Here is a 22,882-nt window from a genome sequence, read left to right as displayed (position 1 = left end):
TCGTGGATACATGCATGTCTGCCCCATGCACTCTCAAGCCAAAGTCTATAAATCATAATTTGGCTGCCTTTAGGAGTATTGCCATCGCTCAAAGACAGTCCCTCGAATACGTTATTATGCGGGGGGGAGGGGTTGTGTGTTTTTTTATCACATGATAAATCTTATTTCATAGGCTGCTGAAGATTTCTCACTGTTTTATATCTGTTTTCACAGATAAACTCAGATTAACACATGCTTTGCAATAAGCTGGAGCATGTGCACTGGTTAAAAAAACATTGAGCTACTTACATTTTAAGTTTTCCATGTCACTCTATAGCACTTTGCAACAAGTGCATGTTTTATTTTGTGTCACAAGATGAGATTTCAGTTTCCCATTTAAGGCAGTAAAGAGAAGTGGGATCCCCGTTACAATAAGGTAAGTAAAGAGATTTCGAAGGGGATTAGATGACAGCTGAGGTGTATAGTTTCTTCTAAATACTGAACGGGATCATTGTTTATTCATGGATTTTTAATCACTTACTTGAGTAAATGCTGGAAAGATGATCCTCGTGTCATCTTGTCTCACAAGGAACTTTCTTGTACCTTCATGTGTTTGAAGCCTACTTGATTTATCGCTGTGTATTATCACGCCCACCTGGAGTTTTAAAGTGCACGCGTTTACCAAGAACTGCGTGGCCCCGACTCAGTCTGCTCGACAAGGTTTATCTCATCCCGCGCAACTGACAGGTATTGATGTGATACAGGCATAAATGCCTCGGATTGATGGAAATAAAGCCAACCCAACTGTTCCCCTGCCGTGCATCGCTGATACATGAGACTCCTGTCTCTCATTAAAGGAAGTAAATGCTTTAGGCAGCTTCCCTGCATAAACATCAGCATTATGTTTGGGTATGTGCGTGTGTGTACATGTGCATGTGCACGCCATCGCGTGTGTGTGTGTGTGGATACGGTGTTGTCTATGATGTGTGAATCTGTTTTGGTTATTTTGCATCTCTGTCATCTTTCCCTCCCTCCTTGCACAATATATTTTCAGCAGCTATGAATGGGCAGGAGGAAAACTTGCAACAGACTCTAAAACATCATTTGTTGTGGTATTTGATTACATTAAACAGTGTGCAATACAACTGACTAACCTTCAGCTGTTGTTTTAAACAGTGCAGGATTACAACAAAATCAAGTCTTGTAGTAAGCCTAGGCTGGTATTGGTTTCAGGCTATATCAAGGTTTTTAATAAGCGATAGTTTTAAAATCACTATATTTTCTGCCATGACTTTCTTGCTGTTGAAGTCTTCTCAATAAAATGCCATAGAAAATGCTGGAGAGACCACAGTTTTCCCCTCCCTCACATATTGCTGTGCACCACGGATCATCATGCTGAAAGAAGACTCGGACATTTTTTCTTGCTAAAAAGAAAGATCAATTTAGCTGCTTTATATTTCCTGTTGTGAAAAATACCAGCCATCACTCTCACTGTTACTGTGTTTTTAAAACTACGAATTGCACATCTGTTTAGCAGCAGACTGCAAGCTTGCTACCTGAGGGCATAGCCTGACTAATTACCGTGCAATATCTGCCTAACATTCCCTCACTCCCGAACCAAAATTTTGGATCAAAGTTTGGTAAAATAAATTGCTTACATAGTGCACCTAATCTACTAAAGAGATGAAATTTTAGCTATGAGATAAATAGAAGTGAGAGGTTTCTCCATTGTGCTTGCATCACAGGCAATCCGACTGTGGGTCTAAATTTTCGAGAGCTCGTGTTAACTCTATATTTGGATTTCCACTGGAGTGGATTAAGGATTCTTTACTGCAAACCCACGGGATTCTTGGAGACATAAAAGAGGAGACTGTTTGCATCCATGCTGTACAAATAATTGCAGGTTTCAAATAGAGTGTAATTTCAAGCACCGGCTATAAGGGGGTGTGTGGGCTTTGATGTACAAAATCCACAGTTCATGGGGGATTAGCACCCCAAAGGTTAGCAGCTGCTAATTACAGGAGATTGGTTATACATATCTAACAAGGCACAAAGACAGCCTTAATAAATGTGAAGATTCATCAGAAACAAGGATAAGCAGCGACATGTACAGTATTTGCATTACAGTGAATTGATACCCTATAAAACATTTCTTTTTCACAGCAGAAGAAATTGTCTTTCTTCCTAAAATTAGAGCTAGTGCAGTTTGAATTCTCGGTTTATTTGTGAATGCATGATTTCTGCAATCATATAAATTAACCTCTCAGATATTTCTACAGTGCCTCTTGGTGCAGTAGTTTCTTTTTCCACAGTATTTTGCTTGCAGCATTCAGTGCCACATTACCATAATCCTTGGTTCCTTTCCACAAACCACCACTGGCTAAATGAATCTATTATTTTTGCCTGCAGCCAAAAACATGCAACATAATGCAACACATTGAAGGGATTGAAAGTTGTGATAGGGCACACATTTTCAATATAACATCTTTTTTTATAAAAGATGGGGTAGGGAGGGGTTTACTAATAGCTGGAAGTATCGCTACACTTGACCTATAATAATCTGAATGTTGGGTATCAATCCCAAAATACAAACGTACCCATAATTAATTTTTGTGCAAACCATTTAATCAGGCTCTGGTTCGTGAATGATGATTTTTGGACTTGACAAAGGCCAAACTGAAACTGGCCGGTGTGGCCTGCTGTTCATATGGCCCTAAATTAAATATGTCCGAGCGAAGGCAGACACTTGCTCTGCCGCGGGAAACGCTATTTCATCTCCTAATGAGTATGCCTGAGGGGGTCCCACAGGAGGGGGATCCGCTTCGCCCTTCATTAGGCATAGCACTGCCTCTGCCTTCATGCTGTGGAGCAACCTCCTGGAGAGGGGCCTCCCACTTCAGCTGGACATCCCACGCTCTCTTACCCCTGGACCAGTGGACTGCACCTCTCACTCTCCCTACTGTCCTTTTTCATTCTCAATTTTTCAGGGTCTTCAGTAGATCGCTCCTCAGCAAAAATAAGCTCGTTTTAAAGCAGCAGACCTGGTTAGACGGGAATGAGAGGGTGGTCCTCACAGTTGCTAATATAGTTTTAATGAGCAGGTATGTTTCTATAACTGTATTCTCAGTGTAGAGATGCACCAATAAGAACTTTGTGGTTGATTCTTGTGTTTTGGAAAGCTTTAACCTGCCAATACCATTTTTGGTTGATCTATTCTCTTTACAATACTGCAATAAAAGAAGAAAAGAAAATCATTCTAGATATTCTTTTCTAGGTGTCCTGCTGTAAGCAGTTATTAATTATTTGTAATTTGTAGAGGTAAGAGCTGCAAAATGGCACAGTTGGTAGCACTGTTGCCTTGCAGCAAGAGGTCCTGGGTTTGAATCCTGTCATGGGGTCCTTCTGGATGCAGTTTGCATGTTTTGTGTGGGTTCTCTCCAGGTACTCTGGCGTCCTCCCATAACATGACTGTTTGGTTAATTGGTCTCTCTAAATTGTCATTTAGAGTTAGGTGTTAGATGTGTGTGTGTGTGTGTGTGCGTGTGTGTGTGTGTGTGTGTGTGTGTGTGTGTGTGTGTGTGTGTGTGTGTGTGTGTGTGTGTGTGTGTGTGTGTGTGTAGGTGTGTGTGTGTGTGCGTGTGTTTGTCTGTTTGGCCTGTGTGTCTCTGTGTTGCCCTGCGATGGACTGATGAGCTGTCCAGTTTGTAGCCCTCCTCTCATATAGTGACTGCTGAAGAAAGGCACAAGTCACCCTGTGACCCTGCAAGAATAAGTGGGTATAGACAATGAATGGATGGATGGATGGATGGTGGAGGTAAGGATTTTACTATTATTTCAAAACAAAAACAAAACTGACATTTGTAACTTGGCTTTAGTAATTAGCAATGACTAGTAAACTCTATTGAAGGCTCCTGTTTGCTCTAGAAAATGGAAATTCTCACCTTAATTCAGAATTTTCCCAAAGCCCACCAACAAGCTCAAAGGACAAAACAGCATTACTTCACTGTAAGGCATTTAGCAAGATGGCTAAATGCCGCACAGATTTGCTGAAAGATTTGCTATCATTCTCTTGCACCCTAAATAAATGGCCTGACATATTTCCTCAAGTTTTAGAAAACAGTTTCCTTTCAACTTCATTGTATATTCTCGCTGACACTAAAGCTATGTCACTTTGAGTCTCCTTTAGCTTTCCTTCAGCAATATTGCCTGGTAGCACTTTGGCATGGTGTGTTTCCTAATCAAAAGTGAGGGTTTTTAACTTTTGCCTGGCTGGTTACTGATCCAGTTGTTAAACTTAAAATCGGTTGGTTCTGGTCACGAGGTTGAAGAAGTAATTCGCCTAAGAACTGTGGACTACTCCTCTCATTTGACTTAGAAACTACCTTGTACCTTACAAAGTGTTGACCCCATCCTGTCTGTAATAAACCTACAAAGCAAAGCCAGGATGAGAGAAGGGGGATAGTGGTTGTCTGCTGACTTAATGCCTGAGCCTTTGCATGACTGAGGCTTAAGAGATGATTGTTATTCCAGAGCTTTTGGGATGTGTTTATGCAATGATTAATCTTGGCATTTGTCTATTTGCCTCAGATTAGATCACCATTCTGTGTTCACCTGGATTCGGGGAAGCTGATTCACCAAACGGGTAGAAGATGCTGCTGGTGAAAGCACTCTTTGCGCATGGCCGCTTAATCCTGCCATGTTTAACAAAACCAGGCCAGTGTTTGTAGGACTATGAAAACAGCAGTGCAGGGGAATGTGTCTCGCATGGTGTAAGCTTCCCGTGAACTCTGTGTGGCAGTAGATACTCCATGTGCACCCCTGTCGTCTAGGAATGTCTTTTACACGGTCTGGTACAACCGGAGAATGACAGTGAAGCTGCTTTGTAGCTGTAGCTATTGAGACATTTGTAGATTTTGTTGCTTTCTATGTAAAAGCCAGGTTTCTGTATGTATTAAGAAACTTGCAAACTCTAACTTTGCAAAATTTTGCTTGATTCCAATTTGAGAAGGTATATTTACAGTATATACATATAATAAAGCATATTTGAAAATGTCATGGAATCGTAAGACGTTTTTGCATTGTAGAGGTTTTAGAAAGTATTTAAAGCCAATCAAATGGTTCTTAATTCTGTACAAGATTACTGCTGAAGTGGTTGGTGTACTCACTGTGTTAAATCACCAAACCTTTAAATAAAAAGCCTCAGTTATATTTTTTACATCATTTTCAGATTTTCTCACCTGTAAATATCTCACGTGGCAATAACTTTATTGCAATCACTTATTGCATATCAAAGATAATCTGTGATGAAAAAACACCACTTTAAATGAACAAGCTTTATGATGAAAACTTCTTTAATTTCTGCCACTATATGAGTGACCCACCACAGCAATCAATAGCCTCTTAAGTGTACAAAACACACATAATGGCTATTCAATAAGCAAGGGTGTAAAGCAGGTTGTACTCAGGCACACTGATTATACCCAATTATTTTCAGTCAATATAGCGTATAAATTCTTTCTAAGTCCACTCGCTGATGTGCAATACATACAGAAGTGTGTTCCACGTCAGCTGCTCTTGACTTGGATCTCACATACAATTTTACCTATCAGCACATTGAGTTTGGACACTGATTTAAACAGCTTTATTACCACCTTATGTGAAGGAGCATGCATATGAAATGAAGACGGTGGAGTGCTATAATGTTTCTGTGCAAAACTAAACCAGGGTTCTGTAGTTTCACTTTAGAAGTCAGATATTGTGATCGAAGTTTCAAGAACAATCTTTCACCACAGCTGCGAGGTCTCTCTATTTTCCACAACCCAAAGAAAGTCGTCATTGTTTTGTTCATTTTCCTTCTGAAGCAAAGAACAACATAAATAAAGTTATCAGTTAATTGCTTTTCCAGTCAGATTTGTCATTTATTTTTCCATTACAGACATAAATTTATGATTAAAACATTTATGCTGGATCCCAATATAAGTTTCTTTTTTTCAGTTTTCTGCAATTAGTTTGTAATGTCTGGTATTACACAAACATCTGCATTAATATTTTGTTTAATGACCTGTTTTTTGTTTTCTTTTGGGGGGGGTCTGAACACTGAAACCTTGTGCTTTTATAGCTTCCTTCATTGTGTGAATGTGTGCATGAATGGGTGAATTAGGGCTTTGTGATATGGCCTAAGATCAATATCATGATTATTGAGGTGTTCATCTTGATAATAATTGGATGATAACACTAACCCTCCTCACCCCCAGTTAACATTGCTAATGTTTGCATTGGAATGCATCCTAGAATCGTGACTTTTCCCCAAGTCTAATAAGGAAGTTCTTGAATGCACATAAAACAAAATGCAAATGCGCAAAGTGAAAAGAGACAAAAGTGTAGTGAAGCAGGTGCTTTGACAGTGCTCTTCTTCTGAGGCCCAGTGACACAGGTGATCTGTAGAAAGGTTGGGTGCCTCTAGTTTCAGCTCTATCAAGCTCTGGATCTTTGAGCAGCAGGATTCAGTATCACAGCTAATGTAACAAGGCTCATTTGTCTCAATCACAAGTCCCTGGAAGTATCGGCTGGCCATTGATGTCATTCATCTTCCTTGTCCTTGCCTGCTCTTTTTCAGCTGATGAAAACCCAAGACCTTCAAGGTGAATGGCACGCTCAGTGCTCGTCAGCTCCAGTGTTAAAAAAACAACAACTTTTAAATAAGAGTCTGGAAAAAAATACAAGAATTTCCAGACCAGATTTGTACTGTGCAGAACGCTTTTTGTTTGGTTTTTGAGGAGTGGCAGATTCACATTTTCGACTTTTTAGGAAAATGACAACACAAGCAAATTTTTAAAATCTTGTTCCCCATAAGACTTTTTTGTCTTTTGTCATAGTCTGTACACAGGACCTGCAGCTGATAAAATTGGCAGTACTGTCAGAGCAGATGTTATTTATTTCTTTTTGTAATTATAATTATTAGAACTTATAATTAGACTTTTTTCATCACATTTTCACATAAACATACACAAAGTTCATAATAAACTAATGTTACAGCAAGTTAAAAAAGCTAACTTTTTTTTTTTTTTTTTACATAAAATTAAGATTCTTCTTGCTTAGTTTTTGGTAGATCGTTTAAATTATTACAATTCTGTGTTGGATTTCTATTCAGAGGGCTCCTTTACCTTCTCTGGCTCTTATAGAACACTGAGTTCATGCCTTTACTGTCTTTTACAGCCTCTTCTCTCTTCAATGAAACGAATCAAGATCATGATTACTATCTGGCTCGTGCAGCCAGTCCGCATTGTCTGGAAACATGTTTTCCTAAGGAGACCACAGAGGGACAATTACTGTCAGCTGAAATATTCAGCCTGCTCTGCATGTGTGTTCTGGCTGTGTGCCTTTGACCCACTGACCCTGAGCAGCAGTGTGCCTTGGAACTCTCATCTCTTCCCTATTCTCTTCTCTTCTATTTTCTCTATTATCTGCGGAGACTGAGTTGACTTCCTCTTAATTTGCTAAAACAGACTATAGACTCGACTTAGACTTTTGCTCTAAAGACTTGAGATTTGACTCGGACTCTTTCTTTGGGAATTGAGTCTTAAGAATCTTTCTCTTGTGTAATCAGGGGTGAAAGTAGGCTGCAAGTATAGATCAGTAGATGATTACTTTGTACTCCCTTTGAGCTACCGAAGGATATAATTTAATATTACTCACAATAAAAATGGCCTCTCTCAGCAATATGCCAGTACAAGAAGTTAAGAACAACTTTGAAGTTCATCTGTTTTTGTTTGATGCTTCCAAGCATTTACAGTCGGGCCTAAGTCATACCTCTCTGTCTGGTCTACTTTCCTTTTGACCATGCAGATGTGCATTGTGAACATCCATGTGTAGCCCATCTTTTTGTGATTGCGCAGTAGATGCAGATGGGGACATTGCAAAAACGTGAGCCAAACATATAGCAGATTAGATACACTAAGTCTGTATTAGATCATAAACTGATGAAAAAAACAGTATTTTTTAGAAAATACTGTGAATATAGGTACACAAGTGCCGTGTTCCCTAATTGGATAATTTATCTGTTCTGAACCAAAAGGACACAAAACTGCATTGTCTCTTGGTGAGAAATAAATTTTCCAGTGATTTTTTTAGGTGATGTAAAATCCACTGCATACTCACTCCTCTTTGAGGCTGTAGTAAAAACTGTATATTTCTAAGTATGTCCTTGTGGTTCAAATGGGCCCAAAAATAGTGTGAACATTGGCACATTGGTCAGTACATGCTGGTATTATCTAGATGTGGAGAGGTATATTCAAGTTATTAGCTATCTGCAAACCAATGCTCATAAGGCAGTTGAGCATATTGTTTAATTTATTAAACAGAAACCTTAGTGAAATGTGGGCTTTTAGTGGTTCCAAACAGCATGTTCAAGTTAACTGTGTGATTGTGACTGCATCCATCTTTCTCAAACTGAACTCTCTACTAAATACCTATTTTATGTTATTTCAAAATAACATTAATGTAACCCTCAACCTATAAACTATTGCTGTTCAGCTAATGTCATTAAAATAAAATATATAGCACATCCTGGGAAATGGAAAAGTTATCCTATTTGTACTATACTTAAATGATATTTATGTTTAACGATTATCTTAACATCTGTGATTATTTTGGAAATTAATAATACTTTTCATGTTGACTTCAACATTCTGGAACCAATAAAGATAAATGTTAAAAGTTAATGTGTTAAATTGGGCTTAAGGATACTTAGACTAGTCTGTGCTTTACGAGAAGACAAGAATCAGAGGTGAGTTACTTATTTTGGTCATTAGAGACTTGAGATTTTACTTGGACTTTGGAAAAAAAATTACTTGTAAACATCTCTAGAAAAGACCATGCAAGCAGGTTTTACTGATGTAGGGTTTAATTTAAGTGAGCAAAACAGTAGAAATATATTCACAAACCCACAGCAGAATGCGGGCTGAGTTACAGAAATGCATACTAATACAGCAATTATAGGAGAAAGGAAGTTGTACAGTGTGGCAGTAGCAAATTCCCTGGTGCACTCGAACAAGGCTCTTTGTTGTTATGTAAAGGTTTCTGCGTGTAATTGCTCTGGATGTTTTGAAGGATTCATTATTTATATATTCATGTGTTTTTTCCAAAGGAGTGTACAAGGCAACTCTCCCTGCAGAGAGAGTTGGGGGGTGCTTAACAAAGGTTCTGTACCACAGTGGGGTCTTTAACCATCGACCTCTTTGTTCAAGTGGCCGAAGCTCAAAAAAATAAAAATACAATGTTGCACAATCTTCACCTGACTCTTAGAATTCAACCAGCAGCGCCTGCAGCAGTCAATCAATCGGCCCAGTGTGATTTCAGCCTCAGTGATTTTGAGTTTCGGTGCATCTCAAACAGTACAGAAAGCGTAGTCCACTCCCATCCAAAATGTTTAAAACACATCTGAATGCTTTAAGGAAAATTGTAAAAAATATCAAAGCTTTAAAATACTTTTTGTGATTAAATCTTGGGACCAGAAGAAATCCTGTGAGCCTTTCTATGCGCTATGGGCCCAATCAGCTGGGCAAAGCATCACTTGTCATTGTCGAGGACAGGTTGGGGGGAAGGATCCAAACTGGGGAAGGTAAAGAGTGATGGGGAAAGATTCCAGCTCAGGTGGTGAAGGCAGGGGAGGGAAAACGAGCACCGCACACATGCTCCCCTTCATGGTGCTCGTCTGTTCTGTATACTCAAGCTTTTGTCGTTTCCCCCAGAGTGCAGCAAAGCAGACTCCCAGCCAGGAAGCTCGTCAATCTTTGCCAAAACAACACATAAATTAGTCCCCAAATTGTCGTCACAGTGGTAGAGAAGAAGACGTAAAGAGAGATGTCTCGAGCTTGCAGGTTGGGAATATGCGTTCACCCTCTTCTGCTCGACTTCATAAAGGGTGTCAGAATCCTCCTCAATAAAACAGTCAAGTAAATACAGTTGGAGACATGAAGAGAAAAGCACTGCTCTGTTGTACAGGCATCTGGAGTTGGGCAGTGTTGAAATATTAATAGGCCTCACACACAAACAAACACACCAAAGCACGCATGAGTTCATCCCAAAAGCAGCCCAGGGCAATGGTCCAGACCTGAGCTCCAGTAAAGTCGCTGCGCTGCTATGAAAGGAATAATGGGGGGGTAACTTTAAAAGCCCATTTTCTGAAAACTGTAGCTGGTCTCTGGTGAAAAAGGATCACAGCTTAGACAGCTGAATGATTTGATGGGGAATTAGCCAGACTCAGCTTGGAGACATCAAAATGTGTCAATTATGTCTTTGCTTTCTGTAATCCCCTTTGAGTGTTTTTTTTTTTTTTTTTTTGATGACTTCAGGATAGGTGTAAAAAGCTGCGATACAGAGGTTTTGTTCTGGAGGTATATTCTAGTAGCAGCACCTCGCTGTGAACTTCCTGTGCTCTCACAAGCCAGTCGTTGCCATTAGAACAGAACTAAGCTAAAATACCAGCAAACCTTCAGCCCCACCTCCCACAAAAAACCCCCCAAAAAACACTGCATTTGTACAGGATGCATTTCACACCGTGACTCTGTTTTGCTGGTGACATTCAAATAACCTTTTCTTCTGTGGTATAAATGGGATAAAAAAAAAGAAAAAGTATTGTGTTGTGCGACTTCATATGACAGCAGAGCCCTGGCAGATAAGAGAGGCAGAGATCTGATTCCATCTCTTGTTAGGCTGTCGCCTCTCTACAGCTCGATCTGACTCTTATGGGTATCTGTTTAGAGGAGGTTCTCTTTATTAACCGACAGATGATCTACACTGTCAAATGGTGTGTTTGTGTGGAAAAAATAAATAGATGCACATAATGATGGAGGTGGATTGTACAGTCTCGCTAGTTGTGGACCATTATCTAAAGGCGTTTTTTTTTTTTTCTTTTCTAAAAGAAAATATCCCAGCATCAGAAATGCTGTGGTAATTTTAAGCTATTTTAGAGTAAAAAACATCTATAATCACTGCTTGTCCAATGATAGAAGAATTGTTAATCTGCTCATAATGTCATGCCCTGTCCACCTTACATAATATGACATGAGCGCACTGGCTTGCGTCACTCTGTCATTGACAGCTGTCAGCGCAATGTGGCCAAAACACACCAATACACGCACACACACACACTTCACATACAGACGCGAGAGCAATGTGTTTTCTCAAACTGTTTCACATGCTTTCTTTCCCAATGATGTATGTAAATGCACCAGTGGGAAAAATCTGCTCTGTATAAACACATCAGCTCTTGAAGCCTTGATTTTAGACTTTGTGGTGCACATCTACTGTGAACCACAAGGCCATGAGAAAGTGATTTAATGGTCCAATCGAGTAATGGGTTAAGCTCTCGGCATTATGACGGTGGCCTGGGCAATGGGCCTGTAATGTAGGGGGGGATAATCTTAATCCTTCAGCGTTATGTCAGTTTTCCAGTGGTTCATTGGGAACTGCAAGGAGATTTAGACTACAAATTTCACTCTGTTTGTAGCAGGCTGCAATAATGTTACTTTCACCATTTATCAGCAGACCTTAATGCATTACCTGAAATACATTCATGTAATTCTGATGATGAATGATGAATTCTCATCATTCAACTGATGAGAGTAAGATGACAGGTTTTTAGAAAATTTGACTGATTACAGATTTGGTTTAAAACAATATAATCGGTGTAAAAAATTCCAGTTCATCTATTGTGGTATTTATGCATTTCTAGTTCTGAATTTTCTAAGATTTTATACATTTCAAAATGCATGTTAAATCCATACCGCAAATATATGGTATGGCATGGTCTTTACCTGTACCAGCAGTACGGGTAAGTGGCAACATGTCTTGTTATAAGGGTCCTGCGGGGTTTCAAACAGATTATAATGAATCATTTGTGCTTTTATGAAATTTTCAAAACAAAGGTGATATTTATTAAGTGAACATTTTATTAGTCAACATTTGGAAATTTGTGAGTGAAGATTTTAAAGTATTCTACACTTACATTTCAGCATGGCTGACATTACTAAAACACCGGTGTCTGAGGATGTGTTTTTTAGAGATTATACATCTTCACTGTAAATCTGAGATTTAGTTTACTTTTCAGATTTTCCATTATGCAATTAAAAAATGTCTCTCTTTCTCACAGTCTGAATAAATTCAGCCATGCCTTGACAAAGTCATCTAAAATATGATTTTCTTTTGGATATCATCTTACTTGAAGCGAATAATTATGTGCATATGTATCTTTTTAAATACATGCTGCCTAAGCATATATCACTGCTGCCACCAACTGTTTTGGAGGGGAACTGCTTGTTCCAGTGGCATGCCCTGCTGAACTACAGTATCTCCCATGGAAAAAAACACTGACTTGGAAGAGGTGGCTCCTTCCAAGCTACCTCTTGGACACCTCATGTTATGTCTAAGTGTTTAGCTAATCACTTAGACATAACCAACCTACACTTTTCTTCCCAGAGTAACTGTGTCCACACTGAATATTGCAGTAGTGTGCAGCATTTATTGATCAGAAATAAATGAACCTTTGGAGTGTCTAATCTGCTCATATGCCAGGGATGTGAAAATAGGAAACTGACAGGTGGCAAACTTAATATGTATTTGTTTGACTGTCCTGGACTTTTATGATGTACTGTACTGTTCTCAGACTGGCTCAGTCTAAAGGCTGTGAAAAAGACAGCGAAGGGCACTGGGTGAACATGCAATGGCCTCACTGGCCCTTTTGTACATGTGCACTGAGTGACACGTCATCCCCTCGGACGGCCTGCTAGTGATGTGAGTCAGTGTCCTTGAGCCGCTCAGCCACAGACAAAGAACAAGCCTTAACATTCTGCATGACCGTCTTCTCTCTCTGCAGCGCTCTTTATTCTTAACACCCATGCCACTCTGCAAGGATACTTGGGTTAGGTTACTTCCCCAGCTCTCATGGCAATGTCTGGGGCGTGATTGTGCTGTGGTCGGGATTCAACACAATCTTGGCATCTCAGCAGGTGTCTTTGAAGTGGCCTGCATGCAGAGAGGGCACTTCTCTGCTCTGCAAGGAGCGGCAGTGCTGCTGGGATGGGCTGTAGCATGGCCGCTTGTGTTACTGTGCCTGGCTTTGATGTTGTAAACAGAGCGGGCAGGGCTAGCTGGCAGGGAGGGCGACGGGTAGAGAGGCAGGCAGGCGGGCACGGTGAATGGGATCAGCGGCACTGCAGTGGTCAAGCTCAAGTGAGCCAGCAGCTGCTTGATTCACACCAGGAGATGGTTAACTCCACAGTTTATGTCAATAGATATTAACTGTCATTTTGGGATGCATGAATGTTTTTTTTTGTTGTTGTTGTTAATAACCCTCATTGTTTAAGTTCTCACCTCTTCACCAAAGAAAGCAATAAGTATACAGAAAGATATTATTTTTATTATTATTAGACTAGAAGTTTGCATCAGCTGGTCCATAGATGAGCCCTTTTTTTACTGCTGAGTACACCTAGCATCTGTAGGTTTGTGTGGGAGCAAAGCGAAAGAGCGTAAGCTGGTGAGACTGGATGCACTTGGGCCCGTCCTGCAGCAGATAGGGTTTAACTAAACTACGCTCATGTGGATATATAATCTGCCCAGCCTGGCACCCCTCTGTTTGCACTCTCACTGCTTTCACCTGATGTGGCACAGCCTCTGTCAGGCCTGAGCGAGCGCCCAGCCAGCTCCGCTTCTTCAGGAGAGATGAAGGCATCTCACAGCTCTGCTGTGGGGGTGGGGTTGAGGCAGGCAGCAGCCTAAGCCTGGAGCTATCGGAGGCTGGAGCTCGTAGCCAAAAGCATGTGGGTTGTGAACGGGGTGGGTGGAAGCTCGGCTTAACTTGGCATGACAGCCGTAGAAACAGCCCTGCACTGCCACCCAATGGCCAGAGACTGTCACTGCGGCCTTTGGAGCAACATAACCACAGCTAGTCATAATTACAGCACGCTTCAGTTGTTGTGAGTGCATGTCAGAACAAATTATGTAAGTAATGAGGCTGAAAATGCTAAAGGAGTTGAAACACACTGCACAGCTAATGCTCATGCGGTGAGAACACAAAAACAAACAATAGAGTGCACTCGTACAGAGATAGACCTAAATGAAATAACAAGCAACTGCGCACAGTAAGGAAAATATTAATTATAAATTAACCCTCTCAGTAAGGTTGTCAGAGCCCGCCTCCTGCCTGGGTTCCACTCTAATCCGGGCCAACGAGGTGCAGTGCCCTCTATTGTATGGGGGAACCTCAAATTGCAGGAGGTGTTGTATGAAGGAGTATTAATCGTTCATGATCCACCTCTCCTTTTTGTTCATTTTCCTCAAATCTAGGCTAATTCCAAGTAAACATGGCTGGTCTTGTTGACTCCAGCAGTGCTATGAGAGATCCCCTGAATGAACAGAGTGCAACTCCCGGGTTGGTGGATTAAAGGCTCTGTGTTAAGGGGCTCTCCCGGGCACGCCTCGGGGACGAGGACATTATCCACATGACACAATGCAGGCTCCAAGGCAGCTGATTAAATGGGCAGGGATCTCTGGATGAACTCCAACAAAAGTACTTTTGATGTGATCAAACCAGAATAAAGAGGCTGCTTGTTAAGGTGTGCAGGAGATATTTTAAGTCTTTTGTCTTTAGACGAGACCTGAGGCATTATAGCAGACAGTTGGGCCTGGTTTGAGGGAAGAGGCTGATGTAACACTCTGAAAATATGCCACCTCTTTTTAAGAAGTATATTATATATCAAGCCCTGTCTGGGGAATTGATCTTATACTTATCCGAGCACTGCAGAACAGAATGCCAATGTCAGTTGTATTTGTGTAGGACATTTTAAAACAATAAATTTTAAACAAAGTGGTTCACAAACTAAGCAGACAAGATACTAAAACAAATATAAAAAGATGTATCCAAAAATATAAAAGAATAAAATGGAATGAAATTCCACTATGCTACATAATATCTACAGTATATATTCCATATATATATATATACATATATATATATGTACTCTAAGATAAAGCAAAGGTTAAAAAAAAAGTTTTAAGAAGATATTTTTATGGGTATATTTAGTGAATAACTACTGAGCAAATTTGGGTAAGGTACTAAGAAGTCCAAACATTTTATATTTTTATATTATTTTATATTTATTTATATATTTATTTATTTTATGGGCCATGGAGAAACTGGTTGGTCGATTGAAGTTCTCCAACAGGTGTATTAAAAAAAAACAAAAAAAAAACCTAAAGATGCACACATAGAAACATATATACAAGTATTCAAAAAGACTCTTTCAAAGCAGTATCATAATCTCATACTGAAATATTAGAAAAATGCTGCTTTTAAATTATGTATATACTTATATATACTCTGACCAAAAAAAATATACAATTATTATTTGTTTGTTTCTGTTTAAATTTTCAGTGTTGGAGCATACATAGAGAGCATTCTTCTTTGTACAATCTCTGTAATCAGGGTTCTTCAGCCCCAGTCCACCAGAGCCACTCTTTTGTGATTTTTAATATCATCCCCAGCATACCTGAATTCATCTGTTGAAAAAACTCTTCAATATGTCAAAAATGTAACATATCAATCTGTTGGTTCAGCTGCAGAATTGGTGAATTAATTAGCTGGAAGAACTAATGTTGTTCTCTTCCGACTAAAGCACACATTTATAGTTTAGCAAAGTACATGTTTATGTTTGTGATAGTAGGACAGGAATAGGCTTTTTTCTTGGCATGTCTCCCAAACAACCAGGTGGGAGATGACCTCTAATGGTTGTTATGGAGACTTGATGACCCCAGTCTGCCATGCTATCCTGCAGTTATCTCTCACTACATAAACTTGGGTCTTCTTCCAGCCTTAGAGGCAAACGGCTGAAGGGAATAGGTCTCTGTATTGTGTCATATTTAAATATCAGGACAATGGGAAGTTGTACATTACTAATTAGAAAATTTTTGAAGCCCTGATCTTTTTCTTTTTTATATATATATGAATGATGTGTAAACTTAGTGATGTCAATATTTACTTGGATCAAATGTAGTGGGTACAAGAGCAGTTTCTGCCCTGATAGGCAGGCTACATCGGTGGTTAAAAGCAAACAAAACATTACATCATGACAGAGACCATCCTACGGTGATCTTTCCTCGATTCAGATCAGATAGCTGGTGCTGCAGTACACTGATGGAAATGACGCGACTGAGGAGGGCAACGAAATAGAGATATCCGGAGGAAGGTAGCGGCGTGGCACTGGCGGCTGCTGCAGTGATAAAGCTGAGATCAGTGGGCCACGCTGGGAGTTCTGGGTGTCTCGTGTCTGTGTGTTCTGCCCGTTGAGCTGCAGGTTCGCTCCCGGAGCGAGGGCCGACGATGGATGAGGCCCATCCTCTCTGGGCTTTTGTCCTGCATCTCAAGCCTGTCAACAGCACAACGGCGCTGCCAAACTCAAACTGAAGTGTTTTTTTTTTTTGTTTTTTTTCCTTCCTGTATGGCTTGCTTACACACAAACGCATACAAATACACAGTTTCTGCTTCATCCAGCACAGCGGGCATGTTATGATTCTTTGTGGTTGCAGTGGATTTGCTTCTGGGGGGGGGTTATGGTTTTGAAATTTAAGAGCCTGCATGAAGTCGGGTTTTCCACCAGGGAATAGACCTCCTCATGTGGCTAAATGATCTTTTGTCATTGCACAAGGTTTATATTTTCTCTTCTGTGGGGTATTAGGGTTTGTGGGCAGCCGGGTCTTTTCTTAATGTAAGTTGTGTTTTCGCGACAAATCAATGCCATGTTTGTACAGGCTGTTGTTGAGCACTTTAAAATTGGATCCTTCCCTTAAAAAACACAGACACACACGCTCACACACACACATGACTGCAGCTCTAAATATTCAGCTAATACTGTGTAGTAGTGAGGATTCAAAAGCCACTGGATGAGATGTTTTTAGAAGCACAGTGCTCTTTCATGTACCAACATGGATCCATGGTGAGAGGGTTGTACAGCGGCTTGTGACAGCAAAATGTTGATTTCTTTTTGCCCTTATTTATTTATTTCTTTCATTTTCTTTTCTTCTCCCCAGCTCAAATCGAAATAATTCCCTGCAAGATCTGTGGAGACAAATCATCAGGCATCCATTACGGTGTGATAACATGTGAAGGCTGTAAGGTAAGCATCAAGAGAAGTGAACCTGTTAGTGTGATGGGTTGTAAGCATGTGAAAGAGGGAGGGAAAAGACAGGGAGGAAACACTGAGGAGGTAAAGAAAGTTGCTTGTCTGGAAGAAAAAAAAAAACATCTTAAAATGTTGCTGAAGTTTTACAACGTTTTGGAGAGGGAGCGTGGTGTGTGTAAACACACTGAGCATGATCATTAAAGTGGTCAAGCACCACTGAGGACATCACAGAAAGGCACAATTAGTAGGACATAGTCATTCCTCTGCTTTCCTCTGCCTTTTCCCTCCCAGGGACATGTCTTTTTTTGCTGTTTTTTTTTCTTTTCTTTTTTCGCTTCTGCTGCTCTTCTTGAAATAGGATGATCAAAAGGAGAGTGCTTTGAATTATAGCAGATTGTTGGCTGTTTGCTACAGCGTGTTTCTCCCCATTGAAGCCACCTTTTGTACTGTTTCAAATACACCAGCCATTCACAGTGAAGGAAAATTTGTGCAGAGTGTATTCCTGTCCCCCCTCGTGCTCGTCACCAAGCACATCATTAGCATTCCTCAGCCAGCCTCCACCTTTTGCTGTTTGCTCCGGTGTGTGTGCGTGCATGTGTGTGATTTGGGGGGGGGGCAAAAAGAGGCTCCTTTCAGCTCTTCTTCCCAGCACCCTTCTCTCCCTCTCACTCACACACACAGAGATCCTGGAAAGGATAAAACGCTAAAGAATAAACTGCTGAAATCTATCTTTAATGATTGCTAATTAGTCCACAGGCAGAAAGGCCTTTAATAGTACGTGCGAGTACAAAAGTTTGGACCATAAATCATTGCATTATTAAGGAGTGCTACTTGTCACTGGCAGTTTTACTCTGTTTCCATAATGGCTTCCATTATAAAGCAAGTTGGCAGCTGTCAGCTGTTTTCTTGTAATTAAACAGCCAATGAGCAGCTAATTAAGACATATGTGTGTGGAGCAGTAGAGTGGGGCATGTTAATGATGTGCTGGAATCAATTCATTAAGTCAAAGGATGAGGAATCCAGTTGGTGTGCGTTTGCAATCCTTTAGCCTTGCACATGCCTGTGCTGCATTAATCAACACTAATAACGCCACTGAAGAGAAATGCCAGGCGTTGTTATCATGCGCTACCCAAAACATGCCGCCCTCGTGTTGTACACGCTGGTGGATATACAGCGCTCTTTAAATGCCAGCAAAGAAGTCAGGAAAATACCACCGCAGTAGTTTTTGTTGCATTTCAATTTGCAAGCAGTAAAATGAAAATATCACCACTGGGAGTACAGTACATCCCCGCCAGACTGCAATAAATCTTGTCAGCGCTAGAGCACAATGAAGACATAAAAATGATCCCCCTTCTGAGGTGCCAGAATGAGTGTTTGCGGCCGCGGAGGCCTGTTCAGCAAACCTAAGGCGTATTTTCCGTGCCCCTCTCCCCGTGCAGGGCTTCTTCAGGAGGAGTCAGCAGAGCAATGCAGCGTACTCCTGCCCCCGTCAGAAAAACTGCTTGATCGACCGCACCAGCCGCAACCGCTGCCAGCACTGCAGGCTGCAGAAGTGCCTGGCAGTGGGAATGTCACGAGATGGTGAGTTGTTTTACGGGAGGGGAATTGACAGGTGGGTGCAATGGGCAAAGATACCGAGAGGTGAAGAGCTCACATTCAGGCACCTGTTTGTGTAAAATCTGTTCTGTAAAACTTCATGACAAAGTTGGGGCAGATGTTGTGAATTACAAATGGGTCGTTTTCTAAACTATAATTCTAGTATAATCTATATGTTTTTAAGGCTTTTATTTTATCTTTGTAACCTCAAGAGGCTCTTCTCCGATGGACTTGTCCATGAGAGTTTTTTTACGCCTTTATAATCCTAACTCGTTGCAGTTATATTTATTTGAAGATGTAGAACTGTTTCCCTGATTTTAGATAGAGGAAGGTTTAGGTGAGTAACTATGTGATGACATATTGAGATCAATATACTGTACATCTGACTTTCTTGAATGGTCTGTTCTCTTTTCATTCTTTTTCTAATAAATATGAACCTCTGTGCCACCTCGTATATATACCTTATGTAAACGGAAAGTTACATATTCCTCCTGATCATCTTGAAAAAGTGAAGCATAAATAAAATTTATATATTTAATTTTTTTTTTTAGAACCAATCAGGCACACAGAGAATATTGGCACCAGTAATTATAATATATATATATATATATATATATATATATATATATATATATATATATATATATATATATATATATATATATATATATATATATATATATATATATACACTCTCTGACTAAATGTACTTGCACAGATGTAAGATCCGTTTTTTTTTCTTGATTTTCAGTGTGTAATTATATTTTAATGATTTGACACATCATTATTTGGGATATCAATAAGTGTGGAGAGCAGTGTTTATAAACACTGCAAGGCAGTACCATTAGCTGTCCAGCTGTCCATAGAGAAATCATTGATTTGATTTGAGCCTGTGGGAACATATCTGATCATGTCCATTATGTGCCGGTGGTGGGAGAGTTGTTGTGGTAATAGAAACCTGTTTTCATAAAACAGGAAGTTGTTAGAGGGTGTTGTTATTGCTGCTGTAGCTGGGATGCAAAATTGGGAGCCCCAGTTGGGAGCCCCAAGACACATTTGTGTCTTTCTTTGTCAGGCAGGTCCAGACTAGACTGAGCTGAGGAGGCTCTGCTTGAACACAGCAGACGTGTGATATGTTTTTCACTAAAGCATGATTTCACGGATTTGAAGTGAAAATCTTGAATGCACTTGTACACTCACAGACCCTGCCCCATGTACATTCACATATATCGTCATGTATATAAAAGAACACAGAAGTAAGTGAGTACTGTTTGTACAGTTCATCTCTCATGCAGACACACTTACACAGGTGTATATGTTTTGACTGAAAGAAGGTGACTCTGAACATATGCAAGCCTTTATGCTTACTTTCCTCCTTGTCCCGCTGCATATATTTATTTGCATAGATACCTACATAGTGTAGACATAAACCCACACACATCCACATTGTGACCTCCTGACTTACAGAGTGTGCCCCATTACATCAGCCAGTTGTCCTGAACTATAGAGATTTACTTATAGTTTTATGTCAGTATTTTATTGAACATTAGTTCTGATGCATCAAGATTAAAACATTTTATTTTTTCTATTTGACCTGCTGGTCAAAGAAAAGTGGTCTGATTCTGATCTCTGGCCAAGATATTTTTAGAGCATATTTAAAGCTTTCTAGATTTAGTTTCCAAAACAAACTATATGTGTAGAGTTAGAAAATTAATCTTATTTAATGATTCATAAATGCCTATCAGTACACATTTTCCAAAGGATATATGTTTAAAATTCTACTCAAATTAAATTTTGTTTGTGTGGTTTATTTTAGTCTTACATTTTATTCCACTTTCACTTGATTTTCATACTTGTTTTGTCCTCTTTGCACCAAGCGGTGAAGTTTGGCCGCATGTCAAAGAAGCAGCGAGACAGCCTGTATGCTGAGGTCCAGAAGCACCGGCTGCAGCAGCAGCAGCGAGACCACCAACAGCAGCCCGGAGAGGCAGAGCCGCTCACACCTAGCTACGGCCTCTCAGCCAACGGCCTAACGGAGCTACACGATGACCTCAGTGGCTACATGGACGGCCACACTCCTGATGGCAGCAAGCCCGACTCGGCGGTCAGCAGCTTCTACCTAGACATCCAGCCGTCCCCTGACCAGTCGGGCTTAGACATCAACGGCATCAAGCCGGAGCCCATCTGCGACTTTGCCCCCGGCTCTGGCTTTTTTCCCTACTGCTCCTTCACCAACGGCGAGACCTCCCCCACTGTTTCCATGGCTGAACTAGGTAAGGAGCAGGGAAAAGAAGGAAGAGGTTAAAGGAGAGACAGTGAAATGAAGGAGGGGGGTAGAACAACTCAACCGTGGGGCAAACGACACAAAGGTTGCTTAAAATAGCAGGAGGTTGGAGACTCATCTCCAACACTCATTAAAAGAGCCTCTTTTTTTTGTAATTAGTTTCCATTAATTAGGGCCAATCGGGATCCAGCAGGGCAGGCGTCTGGGGAAATCATTTTTTTAGGCTCCCTTGTGCTTAGGAACTCCTTTTAACAGATGTGTTTTCAAAACCATTTAAATTCTTATACTCAATATTTCTTTGAGAAAAAAAAATGTGACCTTTGTTTCAGTGAGTAACGTGGCGCCCCTCCCCCTCCCTTTTCCATGTATTTGTGTCATAACTAGATTGGCTTCACCTCAACCTTAAGCTATGAGCTTCCTGCAGGCAGTATAAAGAAATGTCAACAAGCTTTCTCCCCCTCCCCTCTAAAAAAAGCCCACGTGTATTCACCCCCTTCCTATCCTTCGTTCTTCGTTAGAGCTCAGTAAATAAATCTTCTATTCCTGTGGCATATCTCATCAGTGAGCAGTGAGGTCTTCACTTTCACATAGGTCTGTGTATAACACCCAGATCTTAGCTGAATTCGTCTGGGTTGGTCATGATGATGATGATGATGATGATGATGATGCTGATTGTCTTCCAGAGCACCTCGCCCAGAACATCTCAAAGTCACACATGGAGACATGTCAGTACCTGAGAGAGGAGCTGCAGCAGATGACCTGGCAGGCTTTCCTTCAGGAAGAGGTGGAGAGCTACCAGAGCAAGGTAAGGCATCCGGCTCGGTGTTGCACTTTTCTGTAGCAGCTGCAGTCATTATCAAAACCATTGTTTTACAGCAGATAACCCATTCTCTGTCCTATCTTGTTCCTCAGCCCCGGGAAGTCATGTGGCAGCTGTGTGCTATCAAAATAACAGAGGCCATTCAGTATGTGGTGGAGTTTGCCAAGCGCATCGACGGCTTCATGGAGCTGTGTCAGAACGATCAGATAGTGCTGCTGAAAGCAGGTATGACAGCCTGTCAACATGGCCTGCTGCCGTCAAACTCACCTCGGCTCACCTCCGCCAGCCCCTCTCTGCCGTTGTCACGGGGGTGTAGCTGACCTGACTGCACAAAGCTCTTCTTCTTCACACGCACAGACAATGTCACAGACAGGAGGCCCCACCCCAGCCTGCCTCTGCCTCTTTCTGTTTTTGCCCTGTTCGCTGCATACATAGCAGAGGAGAACGCTGCGTTAGATAAGTCATCCGTTCCAGAATTCTGATAAAACCCATTAGTCTAGCTGCTGATTTTTTTGCACTGCTTTTTTCCCAGAAATGTAGGGTGTCTCTTCGAGCTGCTCTGATAAAGTCCCCTGTATTTATGCTGATGCACAGTGCCATCCACACTTATTCGAACCCCTGGAAAAAAGTGTAAAAAGCCTTAAAATAAATTTCTCTTAATCTCCTTCTGCTGACAGGACAGCACTGCTCCAACTTTCTCACAAAGTTGGAGCAAACCGAGAGAAATCCATTTCTCTTTGCTTGGTCTCCCTACATCCTCCAGAGTCCTCTCTTATGCTCTCTTTTCTCAAGCTTACCTCACAGGATTAAGTTTTCTGAACTGAAATAGCCATGGAGTAGGATAGTTATTGTTTCTGGTGAATATTTTCTGTAGATTTTTAAAAACTTGGGTGCTCCTCCAGATTTGTTGTCTGCGTTCTAGTTATAAAGTTTTTCATTATTTCCTTGAGTGTAGCTGTAGGTACATTTAGGCAGCTAGCTATTTTCTTGACAGTACTTTCTGATTTATGAATATAAACACACATCAGT

General features: G+C 40.8%; 1 protein-coding gene across 4 annotated transcripts in view; it reads left to right on the top strand.

The window, feature by feature from the left end:
- Window positions 1-22,882, top strand: part of rora (RAR related orphan receptor A) — a 213,345-nt gene that overhangs the window by 177,799 nt on the left and 12,664 nt on the right. For all 4 annotated transcript variants that reach the window (XR_002753997.1, XM_005798237.3, XM_023347275.1 and 1 more), the window contains 5 exons: window positions 17,062-17,147; window positions 18,593-18,734; window positions 20,627-21,022; window positions 21,717-21,838; window positions 21,946-22,078. Coding sequence is in view for 3 of the 4 variants with exons in the window: in XM_005798237.3 (XP_005798294.1) it covers window positions 17,062-17,147; window positions 18,593-18,734; window positions 20,627-21,022; window positions 21,717-21,838; window positions 21,946-22,078 (879 nt within the window). In the remaining variant the exon portion in view is untranslated. The remainder of the gene's footprint in view (window positions 1-17,061; window positions 17,148-18,592; window positions 18,735-20,626; window positions 21,023-21,716; window positions 21,839-21,945; window positions 22,079-22,882) is intronic.

Source organism: Xiphophorus maculatus, chromosome 2 (assembly GCF_002775205.1).
Source record: "Xiphophorus maculatus strain JP 163 A chromosome 2, X_maculatus-5.0-male, whole genome shotgun sequence".
Classification (NCBI taxonomy): Eukaryota; Metazoa; Chordata; class Actinopteri; order Cyprinodontiformes; family Poeciliidae; genus Xiphophorus; species Xiphophorus maculatus.
The sequence above is the reverse complement of the archived record's forward strand: the minus strand, read 5'-3'. Positions and strand labels throughout refer to the sequence as shown.